The sequence below is a fragment of the Dryobates pubescens genome, chromosome 28 (assembly GCF_014839835.1).
Source record: "Dryobates pubescens isolate bDryPub1 chromosome 28, bDryPub1.pri, whole genome shotgun sequence".
In the NCBI taxonomy this organism is placed as follows: Eukaryota; Metazoa; Chordata; class Aves; order Piciformes; family Picidae; genus Dryobates; species Dryobates pubescens.
Window position 1 is genome coordinate 2,471,888 of NC_071639.1, and position 19,322 is coordinate 2,491,209.

Sequence of the window (19,322 nt, forward strand, 5' to 3'; positions counted from 1 at the left end):
CCAGGGAGGCTGTGGATGTTCTCTCCCTGGAGGTGTTCAAGGCCAGGCTGGATGAAGCCTTGAGCAAGCTGGGCTGGTGGGAGGTGTCCCTGCCCATGGCAGCGGGGGTGGAACTGGATGATCATTAAAGTCCCTTCCATCCCAAACCATTCTGTGAACCTATGACAGGAGACCTGTTGCCAGTTAAATGAATTCACACTCTCATTGCTTATCACCTCTTACTCATGAATGCACCAGAGAAGGGACAAAGACTTTGATGGGTGTCAGGTTAGTACTGTACCTCACATGACAGACCAGAATAACCCAAGGGGCAGTCACATTGCTCAATCAAGTGAGCCTGAGGAGTCATCCCAGACACGCTGCCAACTTCAGCAACTTCCATTGAGATCTCAGAAATCCTGCAAAAAAAGGAGCAAACATGTCTGATGAGATGAGGCCAGCACCAACTCAGGCCTGGTTTGTTCACCACCTGGCCTCACAATTTGTTCAGAGTGAATCACATTCAGGTAGTCTTCTGGAAGGGCTTGGTCTTCTGGGAGGAGTTTGGAGCGAGGTGAGGGTTGGTCTCTTCTCCCTAGCATCAGCTGATAGGACAAGAGGAAGTGGCCTGAAATTGTGCCAGGCTTGGGGATGAGGAAAAATGTCTTTGCTGCAGGAGTGGTCAGGGACTGGCACAGGCTGCCCAGGGAGGTGTTGGACTCCCCATGCCTGGAGGTGTTCAAGAAACCTGGGGCCATGGCACTTGGGGCCATGGTTTGGTGGCCATGGTGGTGCTGGGTTGATGGTTGGACAGGATGAGCTCAGAGGGCTTTTCCAACCCAAACAATGCCATGATTCTGTGATTCTAAGCTGGAGTGGGAGAAAAGGTCTTACTTGGCTGATTGTAGGCTTCTTCATCTGCAAGCAGCACCTTTAAGGAAGCAAAGAAGTCACCACCACTTCCAGTCTCATTTTCTATCTCTGGGCAACAGTGGAAGTGGCTTTTCTCTTCCCTTTCTTTAATCTCTTTTCAGCCAAACTATTAACAAAAGCTCAGATCTGATTCTTCATTTGGAAGAGACCCATTAAGAAATTGAAGCCACAGACCAAATGGAGTTCCAATTCATGGCTCTCAGAGGCATGGCAATAAAATTGTTGACTAAATGAGCTTTTAATGAGCAACTCTTTTAAAAATTGAAATAAACTCTCTCCTCAGCAACTAAAGCAACCTAGCAGGCTCTCAAGTAGACTCCAAAGACATTAGCCAGACACTTTTTGAGCAGGAATTTTAGGATCTATCATTGAATACCCTTTATTTTTCCTTTAATTCTCCCTTTCCGTCCCCTTTCTCCCTCCCCTTTCTCCCTCCCCTTTCTCCCTCCCCTCCTCTCTGAACCTCTCCTCTCCTCTCCTCTCCTCTCCTCTCCTCTCCTCTCCTCTCCTCTCCTCTCCTCTCCTCTCCTCTCCTCTCCTCTCCTCTCCTTTCCCCTCCCCTCCCCTCCCCTCCTCTCCCCTTCCCTTCCCTTCCCTTCCCTTCCCTTCCCTTCCCTTCCCTTCCCTTCCCTTCCCTTCCCTTCCCTTCCCTTCCCTTCCCTTCCCTTCCCTTCCCTTCCCTTCCCTTCCCTTCCCTTCCCTTCCCTTCCCTTCCCTTCCCTTCCCTTCCCTTCCCTTCCCTTCCCTTCCCTTCCCTTCCCTTCCCTTCCCTTCCCTTCCCTTCCCTTCCCTTCCCTCTTTTTTCTTTTCCCCCACCCTTCTACCATTTTTCCTTTCCTTTCCTACTTTTTTCCCTTCCCCCTTTTTTTTCTTCTCCACCTTCCCTCTTTTTCCTCCTTCTCCCTCCCTCTTTCCCCCCTTTTCCCTCCCTTTTTTCTTTCTTCCCCTCTTTTCATTTTTCCCTTTCCCCCTCTTACCTTTCTTCCTTTTTCCTCCTTTCCCCCTAACTTTTCTTTCTTCCCCTTTCTTCTCTTTTCTTCTTTTTTTTTTATTTCTTTCCCCTTTAGTCCTCCTTTATTTTTCCCCTCTTTCCCCCCTTTTTTCTATTTTCTTTGGGTTTTCTATTTTCTTTATTTTTTGGTGTATTATTATTATTATTTCCCCTTTTGCCCTCCTTTATTTTTCCTCTCTTTCCCCCTGTCTTCTTTCCTTCTTTTTAATGTATTATTATTAATAACAATTATTCCCCCTTTTCTCCTCCTTTATTTTGCATTTCCCCCTTTTTCTCCCACTCTTTTTTCCCCCCTTCCTCACAAGCATTTAACCACAAACCCAACCAACTTAAAGCACCCAAGACATCCTCCTCCAGAAACCCTCTCTTCATATCCCAAAGGGATATCCTCCCTGGCAGAACTGCTGCCATTTGAACCTCCCAGACCTTTGTTTGATTGCATCAGTCACAATTTTCCTGCCTCCCTGTCTTTCCAGCATGCATGCTGCCCTGCCAGGCAGGGGGCAGTACATCATGCTTAAAGGCAGCAAACATATTACCTAATGAAATTAGCTACTTTATAATTACAGACATCACAGAATCACCAAGGTTGGAAGAGACCTCAAAGATCATTGAGTCCAACCTGTCACCACAGACCTCATGACTAAACCATGGCACCAAGTGCCACATCCAATCCCCTCCTGAACACCTCCAGGGATGGGGACTCCACCACCTCCCTGGGCAGCACATTCCAGTGGCTAACAACTCTCTCTGGGAAGAACTTTCTCCCCCCCACCAGCCTAAACCTCCCCTGGCACAGCTTGAGACTGTGTCCTCTTGTTCTGCTGCTGGTTGCTTGAGATAAGAGACCAACTCCCTCCTGGTTACAACCTCCCTTCAGGGAGCTGGAGAGAGCAAGAAGGTCTCCCCTGAGCCTCCTCTTCTGCAGGCTAAGCAACCCCATCTCCCTCAGCCTCTCCTCACAGGGCTGTGCTCCAGACCCCTCCCCAGCCTCCTTGCCCTTCTCTGGACACCTTCAAGTCTCTCAATGTCCTTCTTGAACTGAGGAGCCCAGAACTGGATGTTAGATATATGAGCTGTATATGGATTAGAGATGATATATAGATTAGATTAGATTAGACTAGATTATATTAGGTTAGTTTAGATTAGATTAGTTATGTGTATTAGATTAGATCTATAGGATAGATCAATATAGAGAATTAAATAGCTATGTATAATAGATTCATACTTCATCCTAGTGGCCACACTGCTGATCTATTAGCTTCTTTATTCTTTGTTTAAATCAGTGCTAGGATCTGGGACCCCTTGGCTGCCTTTGAGGAAGAAGCCCTGAAGAAAAGGCCTTGGGGGTGCTGGGAGCCCAAATTCTCCCAGCCTGTTCACATAGGGGAGCTTCTTCAGTCCTCTGATCATCTTCACGACCTCCACTGGACCCCCCACATCAGGTTCATGTCCTTCCTGTGTTGAGGGTCTCAGAGCTGGACACAGGACTTCAGCTGAGGTCACTGGAGGTGTTTAGGAGGAGACTTGACTGGGTGCTTGGTGCCATGGTTTAGTTGATTAGGTGGTGCTGGGTGATAGGTTGGACTTGATGATTTCAAAGGTCTCTTCCAACCTGGTCTATTCTATTCTATTCCATTCCATTCCATTCCATTCCATTCCATTCCATTCCATTCCATTCCATTCCATTCCATTCCTAGTCTATTCCATTCCATTCTATACCTAGTCTATTTCCATTCTATTCCTAGTCTATTTCCATTCTATTCTATTCTATTCTATTCTATTCTATTCTATTCTATTCTATTCTATTCTATTCCTAGTCTATTCCATTCCATTCTATTCCTAGTCTATTTCTATTCTATTCCATTCCATTCCATTCCAAGTCTATTCCATTCCATTCTATTCCTAGTCTATTTCCATTCTATTCTATTCTATTCTATTCTATTCTATTCTATTCTATTCTATTCTATTCCATTCCATTCCATTCCTAGTCTATTCCATTCCATTCTATTCCTAGTCTATTTCCATTCTATTCCTAGTCTGTTTCCATTCTATTCTATTCTATTCTATTCTATTCTATTCTATTCTATTCTATTCTATTCTATTCCATTCCATTCCATTCCATTCCTAGTCTATTCCATTCCATTCTATTCCTAGTCTATTTCTATTCCATTCCATTCTATTCCTAGTCTATTTCTATTCTATTCCATTCCATTCTATTCTATTCTACTCTATTCCATTCCTATTCTATTCCCCTGAACAGAGCAGAGGGGCAGATTCCCCTCTCTTGATCTCCTGCACCTTTTGATGCAGCCCAGGCTGCCATTGGCCTTCTGTGCTGCCAGCGCCCACTGCTGGCTCATGTCCAGCTCCTCACCCCCCGGCACCCCAAGCTCTTTTCTGCAGGGCTGCTCTCAGAACGACCAAGCAACTTCTGCCTTGTGCTCACTTCTTGCGACCTGAAGAATGAGGTTCAGTGGAGCAGGGAAATCGAACCAAAAGCCCCAAGCAAACAAAGCCAGGTCAGAACGAGAGAGTTGACAATGAAAGAGTGCAAAGCCCATCAGATCTGCTCTGCCAACATAAGCTTCCACTGAAATCTCCATACACCTAATGGAGAGCCAAAATGAAATCTGCCTCCCTGTCACCCTCAAAGCTGAGGCAATGGTCTGTGTGCTGCAAAAAAAACCACCCTATTTACTGGCAGGAAGCTGTATTTACATAATAATGCACTGTGGGACCACAAAGCTACCTGTTGTTTGTGCAGAAATGTTACTTAAGGAAGGTCAGGCTTGGCTGGTGCTTGGAACATGCCTAATAGGCAGCACTCTAACAACTGCTACCTGCTCAGTGACAGGGACATTGAAATCATTCACATTCAAATGGAAAGCACACTTCCAATTCAAACTCATTTATTATCACAGCCCAGCTGCCTGAGAAGCAACCCCAAACATCTAATAAAAGAAATGTTTCAATTTGGAGTGGTGAACGGGAAAATGAGGGCAAGGAAATGAACAATGCAGGAGAAAAATGTTTGACTGGGACTGGCTGGAGAGCAGCCCTGCAGAAAAGGCCTTGGGGGTGCTGGGGGAGGAGAAGCTCAGCAGGAGCCAGCAGGGAGCACTTGCAGCCCAGAGAGACAAGCAGAGCCTGGGCTGCAGCAAGAGAAGTGTGGCCAGCAGGGCCAGGGAGGGGATTCTGCCCCTCTGCTCCACTCTGCTGAGACCACAGCTGCAGCTCTGGGGCCAGTGCTGGAGCCTCTGTGCCAGGAAGGATCTGGAGGTGGTAGAAGGTGTCCAGAGAAGGACCATGAGGAGCAGCAGAGGGCTGGAGCTGCTCTGCTGTGAGCACAGACTGAGGGAGTTGGGGTTGTGCAGGCTGGAGAGGAGAAGGCTCCCAGGAGACCTCATTGTGGCCTTGCAGGATCTGCAGGGGGCTCCAAGTAAGCTGGGGAGGGACTTTTGAGGGTGTCAGGGAGGGATAGGACTGGGGGGGATGGAGCAAAGCAAGAAATGGGTAGGTTCAGACTAGATGTTAGGAAGAAGTTGTTTCCCAGGAGGGTGGTGAGAGCCTGGCACAGGTTGCCCAGGGAGGTGGTGGCAGCCTCCTGCCTGGAGGTGTTTGCAGCCAGGCTGGAGGTGGCTGTGAGCAACCTGCTGCAGTGTGAGGTGTCCCTGGCCATGGCAGGGGGTTGGGACTGGATAAGCCTTGAGCTCCCTTCCAACCTTGACAATTCTGTGATTCTATGACTTTGGATTCTGAGCAGAAATCTCTCCATCACCAGCAATGCTGCAGCTCTGGAGCAGAAACAGCACTGGCACTGCTGCTAAACTACAGAGCTGATGCAGTGCTAAGGCTAGAACCAGGCCATCTCTGTGCTTCCAACTGCTGCCACTGCTTTGTCTCTCTTCTAAAATGCTTTTCCTGCAGTTCAGAACTTAGCTGGAGCTTGTAATCCTGCCACTGAAATTAAAGCACTATGAAAAATCTTAAACATGTTTAAAAAGACTTCACATGTAAGAGCAGCCTTGAGGAGAAGGCCTTGGGGCTGTCAGATGGTGATAGCCTCCCCAGGAGCCAGCACTGGTCCCTGGCAGCTCAGAGTCAGCTGTGTGCTGAGCTGCAGCCAGAGCAGGGAGAGCAGCAGCACAGGGAGGGGATTCTGCCCCTCTGCTCTGCTCAGACCCCACCTGCAGCACTGCCTCCAGTGCTGGTGCCCCCAGCACAGGAAGGACCTGGAGCTGCTGGACAGGGTTCAGAGGAGACCACAAAGATGATCAGAGGGCTGCAGAACCTCCACTATGGGTACAGGCTGGGAGAGTTGGAGCTTTTAGCCTGGAGAAGAGAAGGCTCTGGGGGGACCTTAGAGCAGCCTTCTAGTACCTGAAGGGGCTCCAGGATTGCTGGGGAGGCACTTTTGACAAGGGCTGGGAGTGACAGGACAAGGTGCAATGGACTGAATCCTCAGAGGGCAGATTTAGACTGGAGATTAGGAAGAAATTCCTTAGAATGAGGGTGGTGAGAACCTGGCACAGGTTGCCCAGGGAGGCTGTGGATGTCCCCTGCCTGGAGGTGTTCAGGGCCAGGCTGGATGAGGCCTTGAGCAAGCTGGGCTGCTGGGAGGTGTCCCTGCCCATGGAACTGGATGATCTGGAAGCTGCCTTCTAATTCAAAGCATTCTGCCCTTCCATGATAACATTTTCCTCTCCCCATCCACACTTTCTGTTGCTTTATACTATTCTGGTTTTTTTTGCTATGCAAAGTCAGGCAGAAGGAGAAGCTTGAGTCTAGAGCAGGGCTGATGCATTATAAGCCACATAATTCAAACACATGTTTAAAGTTGAGTACAAATATTGCCTTTCAGAGGCTCTCAGCCTAGTCTTCATAAAAAGCCTCCCATTCTCATGCAAGCTAATATTCCACTAACCTTTAAAAAACATTTGGGGGGGGATTTCTTTTGTGGTCTCAAGCAAAACTTCCTCTGAAATCATTCAAGGGGCTTGAAAAAAAAACAACCACTTAAGGATATATTGCTGCTGTTTATTTCCTGCTTGATGCCTCAGATGCCATGTGCTGAATGTTCCCTGGGTAAACAGGGAGATCACTAAAATCAGCTGGAAAATATCCACCTCCAAACTTATGTCCTTCAGTAATAATAATAATAAACCAGGTTGGAAGAGATCTTCAAGATGATCAAGTCCAACCTATCAACCAATCCAACACCACCTAAACAACTAACCCATGGCACCAAGCACCCATCAAGGCTCCTCCTGAACACCTCCAATGATGGTGACTCCACCAGCTCCCCAGGCAGCACATTCCAGTGGGCAATCACTCTCTCTGTATAGAACTTCTTCCTAGCCTCCAGCCTAAACCTCCCCTGGCACAGCCTGAGACTGTGTCCTCTTGTTCTGCTGCTGGCTGCCTGGGAGAAGAGACCAACCCCCACCTGGCTACAACCTCCCTTCAGGTAGTTGCAGAGAGCAAGAAGGTCACCCCTGAGTCTCCTTCTCCAGGCTAAGCAACCCCAGCTCCCTCAGCCTCTCCTCACAGGGCTGTGCTCCAGACCCCTCCCCAGCCTCCTTGCCCTTCTCTGGACACCTTCCAGCAAGTCAACCTCCTTCCTAAACTGAGGGGCCCAGAACTGGACACAGGACTCAAGGTGTGGCCTAAGCAGTGCAGTGTACAGGGGCAGAATGACCTCCCTGCTCCTGCTGGCCACACTCTTCCTGATGCAGGCCAGGATGCCATTGGCCCTCTTGGCTGCCTGGGCACACTGCTGGCTCATGTTCAGCGTAAAATCGACCAGCACCCCCAGGTCCCTCTCTGCCTGGCTGCTCTCAGCCACTCTGACCCCAGCCTGTAGCTCTGCCTGGGGTTGCTGTGGCCAATGTGCAGCACCTGGCACTTGGATGTGTTCAATCTCCTGCCCTTGGCCTCTGCCCATCTGCCCAGCCTGGCAAGGTCCCTCTGCAGAGCCTCTCTACCCTCCAGCAGATCAACTCCTGCCCCCAGCTTGCTGTCATCTGCAAATTTACTGATGATGTACATGCAAGGCACTTCAGGTGGGCAGTTACCAGGCAGGCCAGAGGAACTGGTTTTGGGGTCCTGGTGTCACATAAAATGCCACTTCCTAAAGGCAGTGCTGGAGAAGCACATTTGGGTTAGAATCACAGAACTGTTTCAGTGGCAAAATCTGGAGTGTGCTCTCTGATTGTCTTCTTTGTGAGCACATTAGGCTGACAGCTCCATGGCACCACCTAAATTAATAATGATCTATCAGCCCACAGCTCTTTCAGTCTGCAGCAGCTAATTCCTGCACAGTGAGAGGTGAACCTCCTGCCTTGCACTCTTTGCAGGAGATTTCCAGGGCTGTCAGAGCTCAGGGGCACAGGGAGCAGTGCAGCAAGCTGATGGCTCACAAACCAAAGAGTCTGATGGGAGTTTAGGGTTTGATGTTGCACACCAAGGGTTTGATGTTGCACACCAGGGCTTTGATGTTACACACCAAGCTACTTCAGGGTATGGTGAGCAACTTCCTTTCCAAGTTACAGCTTCATTGTAGAGAATTGTTTTGGTTGGAAAAGACCTCTAGGATCATCCAGTCCAACCTAACACCACCATGGCCATTAAACCACATCCCCAAGTGCCATGGCCACAGGTTACTTGAACCCCTCCAGGGATGGGTGCTCCACCACCTCCCTGGGCAGCCTGTGCCAATCCCTGACCACTCCTGCAGCAAAGAAATTTTCCCTCATCTCCAACCTGACCCTCCCCTGGCACAATTTCAGGCCACTGCCTCTTATCCTATCAGCTGATACTGGGGAGAAGAGACCAACCCCCACCTGGCTCCAGCCTCCTTTCAGGGAGCTGCAGAGGGCAATGAGGTCTCTCCTCAGCCTCCTCTTCTCCTCTTCTAAACTGTTCTTTCAGTGCTGCCTTTCAAACTCCTCTGTCCTGTCATTACCAGGGAGCCTTGATGAAGTGGTGGTGTGTGACTGTGCAGGCTTAGTGCAGTCACAGTGGTCAGGGGTATCTCACAGCAAAACCATGAAAAGGCACATTTGCTTTATTAGTTTGCTCCTGATGATGAGATAGGAGTCAAGTTTTGCTTGAAGGGAAGGGAAGGGAAGGGAAGGGAAGGGAAGGGAAGGGAAGGGAAGGGAAGGGAAGGGAAGGGAAGGGAAGGGAAGGGAAGGGAAGGGAAGGGAAGGGAAGGGAAGGGAAGGGAAGGGAAGGGAAGGGAAGGGAAGGGAAGGGAAGGGAAGGGAAGGGAAGGGAAGGGAAGGGAAGGGAAGGGAAGGGAAGGGAAGGGAAGGGAAGGGAAGGGAAGGGAAGGGAAGGGAAGGGAAGGGAAGGGAAGGGAAGGGAAGGGAAGGGAAGGGAAGGGAAGGGAAGGGAAGGGAAGGGAAGGGAAGGGAAGGGAAGGGAAGGGAAGGGAAGGGAAGGGAAGGGAAGGGAAGGGAAGGGAAGGGAAGGGAAGGGAAGGGAAGGGAAGGGAAGGGAAGGGAAGGGAAGGGAAGGGAAGGGAAGGGAAGGGAAGGGAAGGGAAGGCAAGGCAAGGCAAGGCAAGGCAAGGCAAGGCAAGGCAAGGCAAGGCAAGGCAAGGCAAGGCAAGGCAAGGCAAGGCAAGGCAAGGCAAGGCAAGGCAAGGCAAGGCAAGGCAAGGCAAGGCAAGGCAAGGCAAGGCAGAAACTGACACAAGTGATGGAGCTGCTGGATTCCCCCACATCAGACAGTTTCAAGGCCCAGCTTGGCAGGGTGCTGGGCCATCTCATGTAACTATATTGATACCCTGAGAGGTTGGACTAGGTGGTCCTTGAGCTCCCTTCCAACCTGGCATTCTGTGAATCTATGAATATGCTTCTCAGCTTTTGATCTTGCACTGGAGTGACTTCAGAACTCTCTCCAGGGGAATTCCCTGTGCTTGTAACACAATATCCTATGGGGGCTGTGCCAAAAATCAATGAAATCCATGCAAAACATTTCTGGCATCTGTTGTTAATGCTCAGCACCCTGCCAGTGCATGCTGGCTGAATACTTGTCTGGAAATATATACTTGAACATAGAGGCAAAAGCAGCAACAACAGCCACACACTGCTGCAGAAGTGGCATGGTATCTGCCCCTACTATTCACCCCCAGACCTTCCCAAGGTCATGTTTGGACAGATCTATTTCTAACCTAGACATCCAGAGGTGATGTTAGCCCTTCACTTCCATAGCAGAATCATAGAGAGAACCCCTGGGAGATCTCTGGAGTTTACCTCCAGTTATTCCTGTGTCTGCTAAGGAAGGCTGCTTGCAAAGGACATTGTGAACTCATGACTAAAAGCTGGTAGGAATTGTCTGTGTCACCTATTCCAGGATTGCTTTACCCCCAGGAGTGTTTTATCTGAAGTCTAATGTGAATCTTTCCTGCTGAAGTTCAAGCTCATTTCTTTTTTGACTTGCCTACCATTGCAACAGAGAACTGAATCAGAGAATGGAATAGAAAAGAAGAAGGATAGGATAGGATAGGATAGGATAGGATAGGATAGGATAGGATAGGATAGGATAGGATAGGATAGGGTAGGATAAGCCAGGTTGGAAAAGACCTTTGAGATCATCAAGTCCAACCTATCACCCAGTACCATCTAATCAACTAAACCATGGCACCAAGGGCCTCATCCAGGCTCTTCTTAAACACCTGCAGTGATGGTGACTCCATCGCCTCCCTGGGCAGCACATTCCAGTGGCCAATCTCTCTTGCTGGGAAGAACTTCTTCCTAACATCCAGCCTGAACCTCCCCTGGCACAGCTTGAGACTGTGTCCTCTTGTTCTGGTGCTGGGTGCCTGGGAGAAGAGACCAACCCCCACCTGGCTACAACCTCCCTTCAACCAGGTTGGAAATGACCTCTGAGACCATCAAGTCCAACCTATCACCCAGCACCACCTAATCAACTAAACCATGGCACTGAGTGCCTCATCCAGTCACTTCTTAAACACTTCCAGGGACAGGGCCTCCACCACCTCCCCAGGCAGCCCATTCCAAAGACTCTGAACTGATTCCTTTCCTTCTCTTGGTGGCATTTTGTGCAGCACAGGGCCATTTCTAGCTCCTAAATACACCTGGTTCTTCAGCAAAGCTTCCTCTGAAATCATTCAAGGTGCTAACTTGGTAAAAAAAAGTAAGAATATATTGCTGCTGTTTATTTCCTGCCTGATGCCTCAGATGCCATGTGCTGAATGTTCCCTGGGTAAACAGGCAGAGCATTAAGGTCTGCTGGAAAATATCCACCTCCAAACTAATGTCCTTCAGTACATGCAAGGCACTTCAGGTGGACAGTTGCCAGGCAGGCCAGAGGAACTGGTTGTGAAGTCCTGCTATCACATAAAGTGCCACTTCCTAAAGGCAGTGCTGGAGAAGCTCATTTGGGTTAGAATCACAGAACTGTTTCAGTTGCAAATGCCCTCTGATGTCTCCAGTTCTGGAGACCCTGTTACAGGAAGGATCTGGAGGTGCTGGAAGGTGTCCAGAGAAGGGCCACAAGGAGGAGCAGAGGGCTGGAGCTGCTCTGCTGTGAGGACAGACTGAGGGAGCTGGGGTTGTGCAGGCTGGAGAGGAGAAGGCTCCCAGGAGACCTAATTGTGGCCTTGCAGGATCTGCAGGGGGCTCCAAGAAAGCTGGGGAGGGACTTCTGAGGGTGTCAGGGAGGGATAGGACTGGGGGGATGGAGAAAACTAGAAATGGGTAAACTCAGATTGGATGTTAGGAGGAAGTTCTTCCCCATGAGGGTGGTGAGACTTGTGGAAAGCAATAAGGTCTCCCCTCAGCCTCCCTCCAGGCTAAACAACCCCAGGTGCCTCAGCTGCTCCTCCCCAGCCCTGTTCTCCAGACCCTTACCAGCTTGGTTGCCCTTCTTTGGACCCTCTCCAGCTCCTCAATGTCCTTCTTGTCAGGAGGGCCCAAAACTGAACCCAGTGTTTGAGGTGTGGCCTCAGCAGTGCCCAGTGCAGGAGCACAATCCCTGCCCTACTCCTTCCATTGCCAGCAAGTGGTTATAGATGATGTCATGAACAAACATGCTGCTGGCAAGAGCTGGGAGCTCTGTCAGGTTATCTGTGACTACTGCACACTTACCTGCTCTGCCTCATGATGTTGCCATGGGTGGCCTTGATGAGAATGTAGTGGACATCATACAGCACATTCAGGAAGTCCTCCCGAGACACAGCTCTGCTTGGCCTTGAGTCATCTCCAGAAGGTCTCCAGGTGACATCTGTCCTGGGCACTGTCCTGTTGACCCCTGGCTCATCCTGCTGGTATCCCCAGGGTGCAGCACCTCGGCCTCTTGGGTCGCCAACATAGTATTCCCACTCGTGCTGAAAGACAGCCATGGACACCCAGATCATTCCCTGTGGTGAATGATCATTCACAGAGCTTGACCAGGGTGCAGTAAAATGTGAATCAGTCACTGCTGGGTGTGCAAAAGGGAATGAAAGACAATTCCAAACAATCCCATGGGAGAGACATCTACCATAAGTAGCAGGCTGAGGGGAGACCTCATTGCTCTCTAGAGCTCCCTGAAAGCAGGTTGCAGTGAGGTGGTTCAACTCTTCTCCCTAGTATCAGGTGATCTTGTTCCCTAAACAATTCCTTCTCTCCTTGCTTCTTCACTCTGGAGAGATCCTAACTTGCTTCTGCTTGACCTTGGCTGCAGAGTGTTGGTATTAACTTCTCTGCTTTTCTGCCCTTTCTCCCTTTTGTACAGGGGGGGCCTGGGTAGGCAGGGAAGGAGAAGCCAGTAGCTTCCCCTGGTCTTTGGCCAGGGGGGTTCTTGTGCTGTTTGTTAGTTGCAAATCCCTGTAGCCACTGTGACTCCTGGACAGCTTGGCCATAGTCCTTGCATTGCTTTGCAGAGTGTGGGTTTGCCTGTAAACACAGCTCCCATTTGCTTCCAGCTGGCAAAGTTAATGATGGGAGGGGGTGTGCAAATTTCAGCCCACCACATTCACAACAAGAAGCAGATGCTTGAGTTCTGGGGAGGGGGGGTAAAGAATAAAGCAGCTGGTACATTACCTCTGTGATCTGTATCTCATGCCTTGTCAGCTGCCCAATGAGAGGGGCAGCCACATGCCGCACGATGACTCTGGTGTGGGTCGGAGGCCCCCCCCTCATGATGACTTGGGGGTAGTAGGTAGTGAACCCTGTCTCTTCTCTTGCTTCAAAGTAGATGGCATACTTCAGTTTCCCTCCATAAGCAGTCAGCTAGCAAAGCAAAACAAAAAAAGGGCAAAAAGGAAGCTCAGTTTCAGTTAGCTGAGCATAAATGGTTGGCCAGGTGTAAGGGCTGGATGGAACCAGCCTAATCAAGGTGTCCATGGGAGGGAACAGCAATGCAGCGGAGCAGCCAGGCTGGTGAAGGGCCTGGAACACAGGCTGTGTGGTGCAGCAGACAGATAGGGGGAAGGATCCATCCAGAATGAGCTGGACAGGCTGCAGAGCTGGGCCCAGGACAAGCTCAGGAGGTTCAACAAGACCAAGGACAAGGTCCTACAGCTGGGGCAGGGCAATCCCAAGCACCAATATAGGCTGGGCAGGGACTGGCTGGAGAGCAGCCCTGCAGAAAAGGCCTTGGGGGTGCTGGGGGAGGAGAAGCTCAGCAGGAGCCAGCAGGGAGCACTTGCAGCCCAGAGAGCCAAGCAGAGCCTGGGCTGCAGCAAGAGAAGTGTGGCCAGCAGGGCCAGGGAGGGGATTCTGCCCCTCTGCTCCACTCTGCTGAGACCACAGCTGCAGCTCTGGGTCCAGTTCTGGAGCCTCTGTGCCAGGAAGGCTCTGGAGGGGCTGGAAGGTGTCCAGAGAAGGGCCACGAGGAGGAGCAGAGGGCTGGAGCTGCTCTGCTGTGAGCACAGACTGAGGGAGTTGGGGTTGTGCAGGCTGGAGAGGAGAAGGCTCCCAGGAGACCTCATTGTGGCCTTGCAGTATCTCAAAGGGGGCCTACAAGAAAGCTGGGGAGGGAGTCTTTAGGGTGTGAGGGAGTGACAGGACTGCCTACCTTTGGTCCCTCAAACTGCTCTGGCAGTCTCCAGTAGACAGGCTCCGAGCGCAGCTCCCTCATCACCTGCTCGATGTCTGCGACTATTTCGGGAGGCTGGAACGCAACCCCCGTGAGGGTGCTGCCCTGCAGCTTCTCATCCACCAGGGGCAGAACTGTTTGCTCAGGCTTCAAGGTCACCTGCACAGATTCAAAACAAAACAAGAAGAAATTTGTCCTGGTTTGAGGCCAGGCAGATCCTCTCTTGCACCCTGAGAGGGACTAAAGAATGACTCTCATCACACAATGGGAAGGGATGGGAAGGTGACATGGGCAAGCAGTTGTGTGTTGTACAGAAGCTCCAAAGCATAGTGGCCAAGAATCCCAAAGCACACAGAGTCCCTTCCAGCACACCCAAATGTCCCCAACACTTCCCTTCTCCCCACCTGAGGGTCTACCCAAGCCCCCCAGGGCTCTTTCTTCCCCCCCCAGTGCTAGGCTGGTCTCAGGCTGGCCAGGGCTGAGCCTGCCCCAACCCCTTCTCCTCCTGGCATTAGGCCCAGACAGACCTGAGAGGCCTTGAGATCCTCCCCCAGCATTCCCCACTAGGGAGCATCTCCCACGGGAGCAGAGAGGGAAGGAAGAGGCAGAGAAGGACTTTGCAGAGGGGTTTACAGGGTGCAGGATATTATGGGTATGCCATAGGCTGTTCCCTGTGCACACCTGGCTGGGTTGGACACTGGGGACAGCAGAGGTGAAACTCCTGTGGCAGGGGCAGGAGGCAGCCAGCCTGAGCTGCCATGAAAATCAAGTCTGGTTTTCCCCAAGAAGTGTTTCAATCCTAACTCCTTTTAAAATATATATATATATATATATATATGTATTTCTAGGTGATTTCATTTCACATCAGGAGCAGCTTTGACACCAAACAGTCTGACTGCTCCAGCAGGGTGTCAACAGTGATAATAATGACCTCTCCTCAAGCCTTTTGCACCTTGTTGTCATGTTAACAAAGAACGTGCTAGCACTGCTTGCAAGTGTTTCAGCAGGAGTCTCCTTCTCTGGAGACTTTTAACACTTCAAAGAGCTAATGGGTGCAAACCTGAACATAAGAATCACAGGGTCACAGATGTCAGGGGTTGGAAGGGACCCAAAGAGATCTTCCAGTCCAAACCCCCTGCCAGAGCAGGACCATACAATCCAGCACAGGTCACACAGAACACATCCAGACAGGGCTGGAAAGGCTCCAGAGAAGGAGACTCCACAACCTCTCTGGGCAGCCTGCTCCAGGGCTCTTGGACCCAGGCTGGTTGAGGCTCTGGCCTCAACCACACTGATCCAGTGTGTTGTCGCTGCCCATGGCAGGGGGGTTGGAACTGGATGATCCTTGTGGTCCCTTCCAACCCTGACTGATTCTATAATTCTATGAATTCTCTCAATCTTTCCTTAGAAGAGAGCTGCTCCAGGCTCCTAATCATCTTTGTGGCCCTTCCATCCCTCTGATGGATTCCACCCTCCCACTCTTGGATTTAAATAAAGCTTCAACAGAGCTTCAATAAAATGAAAGCAACAATGAGAAGAAACAGATCAACTGAGCCATGGGAAATGTCTGCTGGACAACAAGCATCTGAGACCCTTGGACACACCTGGGTCAACTGCATTTTGCCCTACACTGGACAGCCTTAAGCCAGGGTGCTGGGCCAGCTCATTTCAGCTCCACTATTACTTAGAAAGGTTGGACCAGGTGATCACAGTATCACAGTACCACCAAGGTTGGAAGAGACCTCAAAGATCATTGAGGTCAAGCTGTCACCACAGACCTCATGACTAAACCATGGCACCAAGTGCCACATCCAATCCCCTCTTGAACACCTCCAGGGATGGGGACTCCACCACCTCCCTGGGCAGCACATTCCAGTGGCTAACAACTCTCTCTGGGAAGAACTTTCTCCTCACCTCCAGCCTAAACCTCCCCTGGCACAGCTTGAGACTGTGTCCTCTTGTTCTGCTGCTGGGTGCCTGGGAGAAGAGACCAACCCCCTCCTGGCTACAGCCTCCCTTCAGGTAGTTGTAGACAGCAATAAGGTCACCCCTGAGCCTCCTCTTCTGCAGGCTAAGCAACCCCAGCTCCCCTGGCCTCTCCTCACAGGGCTTGTGCTCAAGGCCTCTCCCCAGCCTTGTTGCCCTTCTGTGGTCCATGGGGTCCCTTCCAACTTGGCCTTGTGTGAGTCTGGGAGGCTGTGTGTTGTGTAGCAGTGATTCTGTCACAAGGCAGTGGTCTGTGTAATTCCCCCCACACGACCAGCTCGCTCTCTCCTGGTTGTTAATAGCTTCCCTTCAGCCCGGGGGCAGCTATCCCCTCGCAGCTTCTCCTATCTGCTTGACCCCGACTGTCTAACAGAACCTGCTGCTCTCTCCACTTCTAGAGGATACAGGGGGGGGTGGGAAATGATTGCTTAAATGCTTGGCATTTTCTAGCTGCCTCTCAGTGCCTGCCTAGAAGATGCCAGCAGGAAACAACATTATCACATTACACGGCTCAGCGGTTTCCCACTCACCCACGTGCGCGCCAGCCCCCGCGCCTCGCCGCACCGCCTGCTCACGCCAAAGCAATAGCAACTGCTGCAGCCAAGGGGGTTGTTGGCAGACAGGCCAAATGTACCAGCCTTGCACCTGTCACAGTGGACACCTTCCACATTCACCTGGAAGAGAAAGAACATTGCAAAAGAATTCGAGTAAGTTAAAATTCCTAATCCGCCCCTGTCACAGGAAGGCTCCGGAGGGGCTGGGAGGTGTCCAGAGCAGGGCCGCGAGGAGGAGCAGAGGGCTGGAGCTGCTCTGCTGTGAGCACAGACTGAGGGAGTTGGGGTTGTGCAGGCTGGAGAGGAGAAGGCTCCCAGGAGACCTCATTGTGGCCTTGCAGGATCTGCAGGGGGCTCCAAGAAAGCTGGGGAGGGACTTTTGAGGGTGTCAGGGAGTGATAGGACTGGGGGGGATGGAGCAGAACTAGAAATGGGGAGATTGAGATTGGCTGTGAGGAAGAAGTTGTTCCCCAGGAGGGTGGTGAGAGCCTGGCACAGGTTGCCCAGGGAGGTGGTGGAAGCCTCCTGCCTGGAGGTGTTTGCAGCCAGGCTGGAGGTGGCTGTGAGCAACCTGCTGCAGTGTGAGGTGCCCCTGGCCATGGCAGGGGGTTGGGACTGGCTGAGCCTTGAGGTCCCTTCCAACCCTGACAACTCTGTGACTCTGAAATGTAAAGGCAAGGTTAATTTTGACCTAATAGTAAGCAAAAGAAAAACCCCTCAGGAATGACAGCAGCAGTGTGCAGCAAGGAATAACAACCATCACAAGGAAACACCCAAGGAACTTTCCAGCTTCTCCTCAGCAGTGTATGCAAACACACACAATTAATGTAATTGAGGCATTTGCATTTGTATGCACTGAGAAGCTCGGAGCAAGGCATGCTGGCTTCACACTGACAGCTGTAAGCACAGGAAAACGCCACTTTGGGCCTGACATGCTCAGTAACTGATTGATAAACACAAGAATAGAAGGCCTTCTGAAACTGCCAGGGTTAATCAAGCCTTTTGTTTAACGGGAATTAGCTTTGCCAAGTCAGAGCGTTGAAGGTGGAGCACTGAATGTTCTTGCTGTGAAATGGATTTTAACGGCAAGGCTGCAGAGAAAAAAAGCTTTCCCCTCCCCCTTGATTGTTTTCCACATGATTGAACCAGATTAACAAGGCTCAAATGTTTCACTGCTGGGATGGCAATGCTTTTATTTTCACTTTTCAATTAGGCCAAATAAAAAGCTACACCAGATAGGGCTTAGATACACAATCACTTAGGCAGAGCCTTTCAAACCCATTTCACACTGAGACCAAGGCTTATGAAAAGAAATCACCCCCTCTGAGAGCCCTGCTTGGCTTTTCCTGCTCCCCCCTCCACCTTTTTTTCTCTTGAGGGTAATGTGATTTGGCCAATCTAAACCACAGATCCAACTTCCCAAAGCTTATGCAGGAAACCAACGTTCTCCCAAAGGATTTGGCACTTTTAACCCTCATTTCCACATGCAACTAGCAGCAAATACACATTATTTAGCTTAGATTATCATAGAATGGCTCAGGTTGGATGGGATGTTAGAGATCAGCTCCTCCTGGTCCAGAGGTAGGAAGTTTGTGAGCTGATTTCTTTCTTTGCAGGTATGAGCAGTGGGCATCTTCCTACTGGAAGTACTCCGCTAGATAGATGAGGAGAATTGTTTTGTCCCTTGACTCTTGAGTGGGTTCAGAGGGGGCCACAAAGATGATCAGAGGGCTGGGGCCACAAAGATGATCAGAGGGCTGGAGCATCTCTCCTCTGAAGACAGGTGGAGGGAGCTAGGGTTGTTCAGCCTGGGGAAGAGAAGGCTCCAGGGAGACCTTAGAGCAGCCTGCCAGTATTTGAAAGTGGCTAAAGAAGAGCTGGAGAGGGACTTTTTAGAAAGGCACAGAGTTACAGGTCATGGGGGTGGGTAATGGCTTCAAACTGGAAGAAGCTGGACTTAGGTGAGACATTAGGAAGAAATTCTTCCCTGTGAGGGGGGTGAGGCACTGGGATGGGTTGTGTAGGGAAGCCGTGGACACCTCTCCCTGGAGGTGTTCAAGGCATGGTTGGATGGGGGCTTGAGAAATCTGGATGAGAGGAAAGAGTCTCTGGTCATGGCAGGGTGGATGGTACCAGATGATCTTTAAGGTCCCTTCCAACCCAAACCATTTTATGACTCTATGAAACCTCCCCACTACAGGCAGGGACACCTCTCAACTAGACTCAGCTGCTCAAGGCCTTATCCAACCTGGCCTTGATTGCTCCCAGGGAGGCAGTATCCCCAACCTCCCTTCCAGCAGCCACCATTCTAGGATGCTGCAAAGTGTCAGCATGTGCAATACTGGGAAATACTCAAGTGTTGCACTGCTCCCACAGCAGTTAGCAAAGGCACTGTGAAACCCACCAGGATCTGCCTGCAGGTATTGCTGGAAGAGGCAAGCACAAATGCCACTGCTCAGCAGCCGTTCGCAGCCTTCGCCCTCCTACCTTGCAGCTGCACTGGCCACTGGGATCCTTGCAGGAGCACTTCCCCATCTCTGCATCACAGCTCTGAGGGTCAGTCCCTGCCAGGAGACACTGACAGGCAACGCAGTGTGGGTAATTCCAGTACCCAGGCCTGCACTCCGTGCATTTATCCCCGGAGAACTCAGGGCGGCAGAAGCAACAACCGGTTTTGAAGTCACACTGAGGGCTCAGGGCTCCAACCAGGCTGCAGGCACAGGGCTGAAAATGAGAGAGACAAGGAGAAAAGGACAACTGTGCTTCTGAAACAAACCACCACTAACAACAACAACACACCAAAA

The 19,322-nt window shown here is 50.8% G+C and overlaps 1 protein-coding gene across 1 annotated transcript in view; it reads right to left on the bottom strand.

The window, feature by feature from the left end:
* Positions 1 to 268: 268 nt before the first annotated feature.
* LOC128898616 (laminin subunit alpha-2-like) overlaps positions 269 to 19,322 on the bottom strand; it is a 49,336-nt gene continuing 30,282 nt past the window's right edge. The window contains exons 5-10 of the mRNA XM_054173981.1: positions 19,006 to 19,242; positions 16,495 to 16,638; positions 13,958 to 14,137; positions 12,982 to 13,170; positions 12,046 to 12,284; positions 269 to 398 (exon numbers count right to left, since the gene is read on the bottom strand). Coding sequence (XP_054029956.1) covers positions 269 to 398; positions 12,046 to 12,284; positions 12,982 to 13,170; positions 13,958 to 14,137; positions 16,495 to 16,638; positions 19,006 to 19,242 — 1,119 coding nt within the window. The remainder of the gene's footprint in view (positions 399 to 12,045; positions 12,285 to 12,981; positions 13,171 to 13,957; positions 14,138 to 16,494; positions 16,639 to 19,005; positions 19,243 to 19,322) is intronic.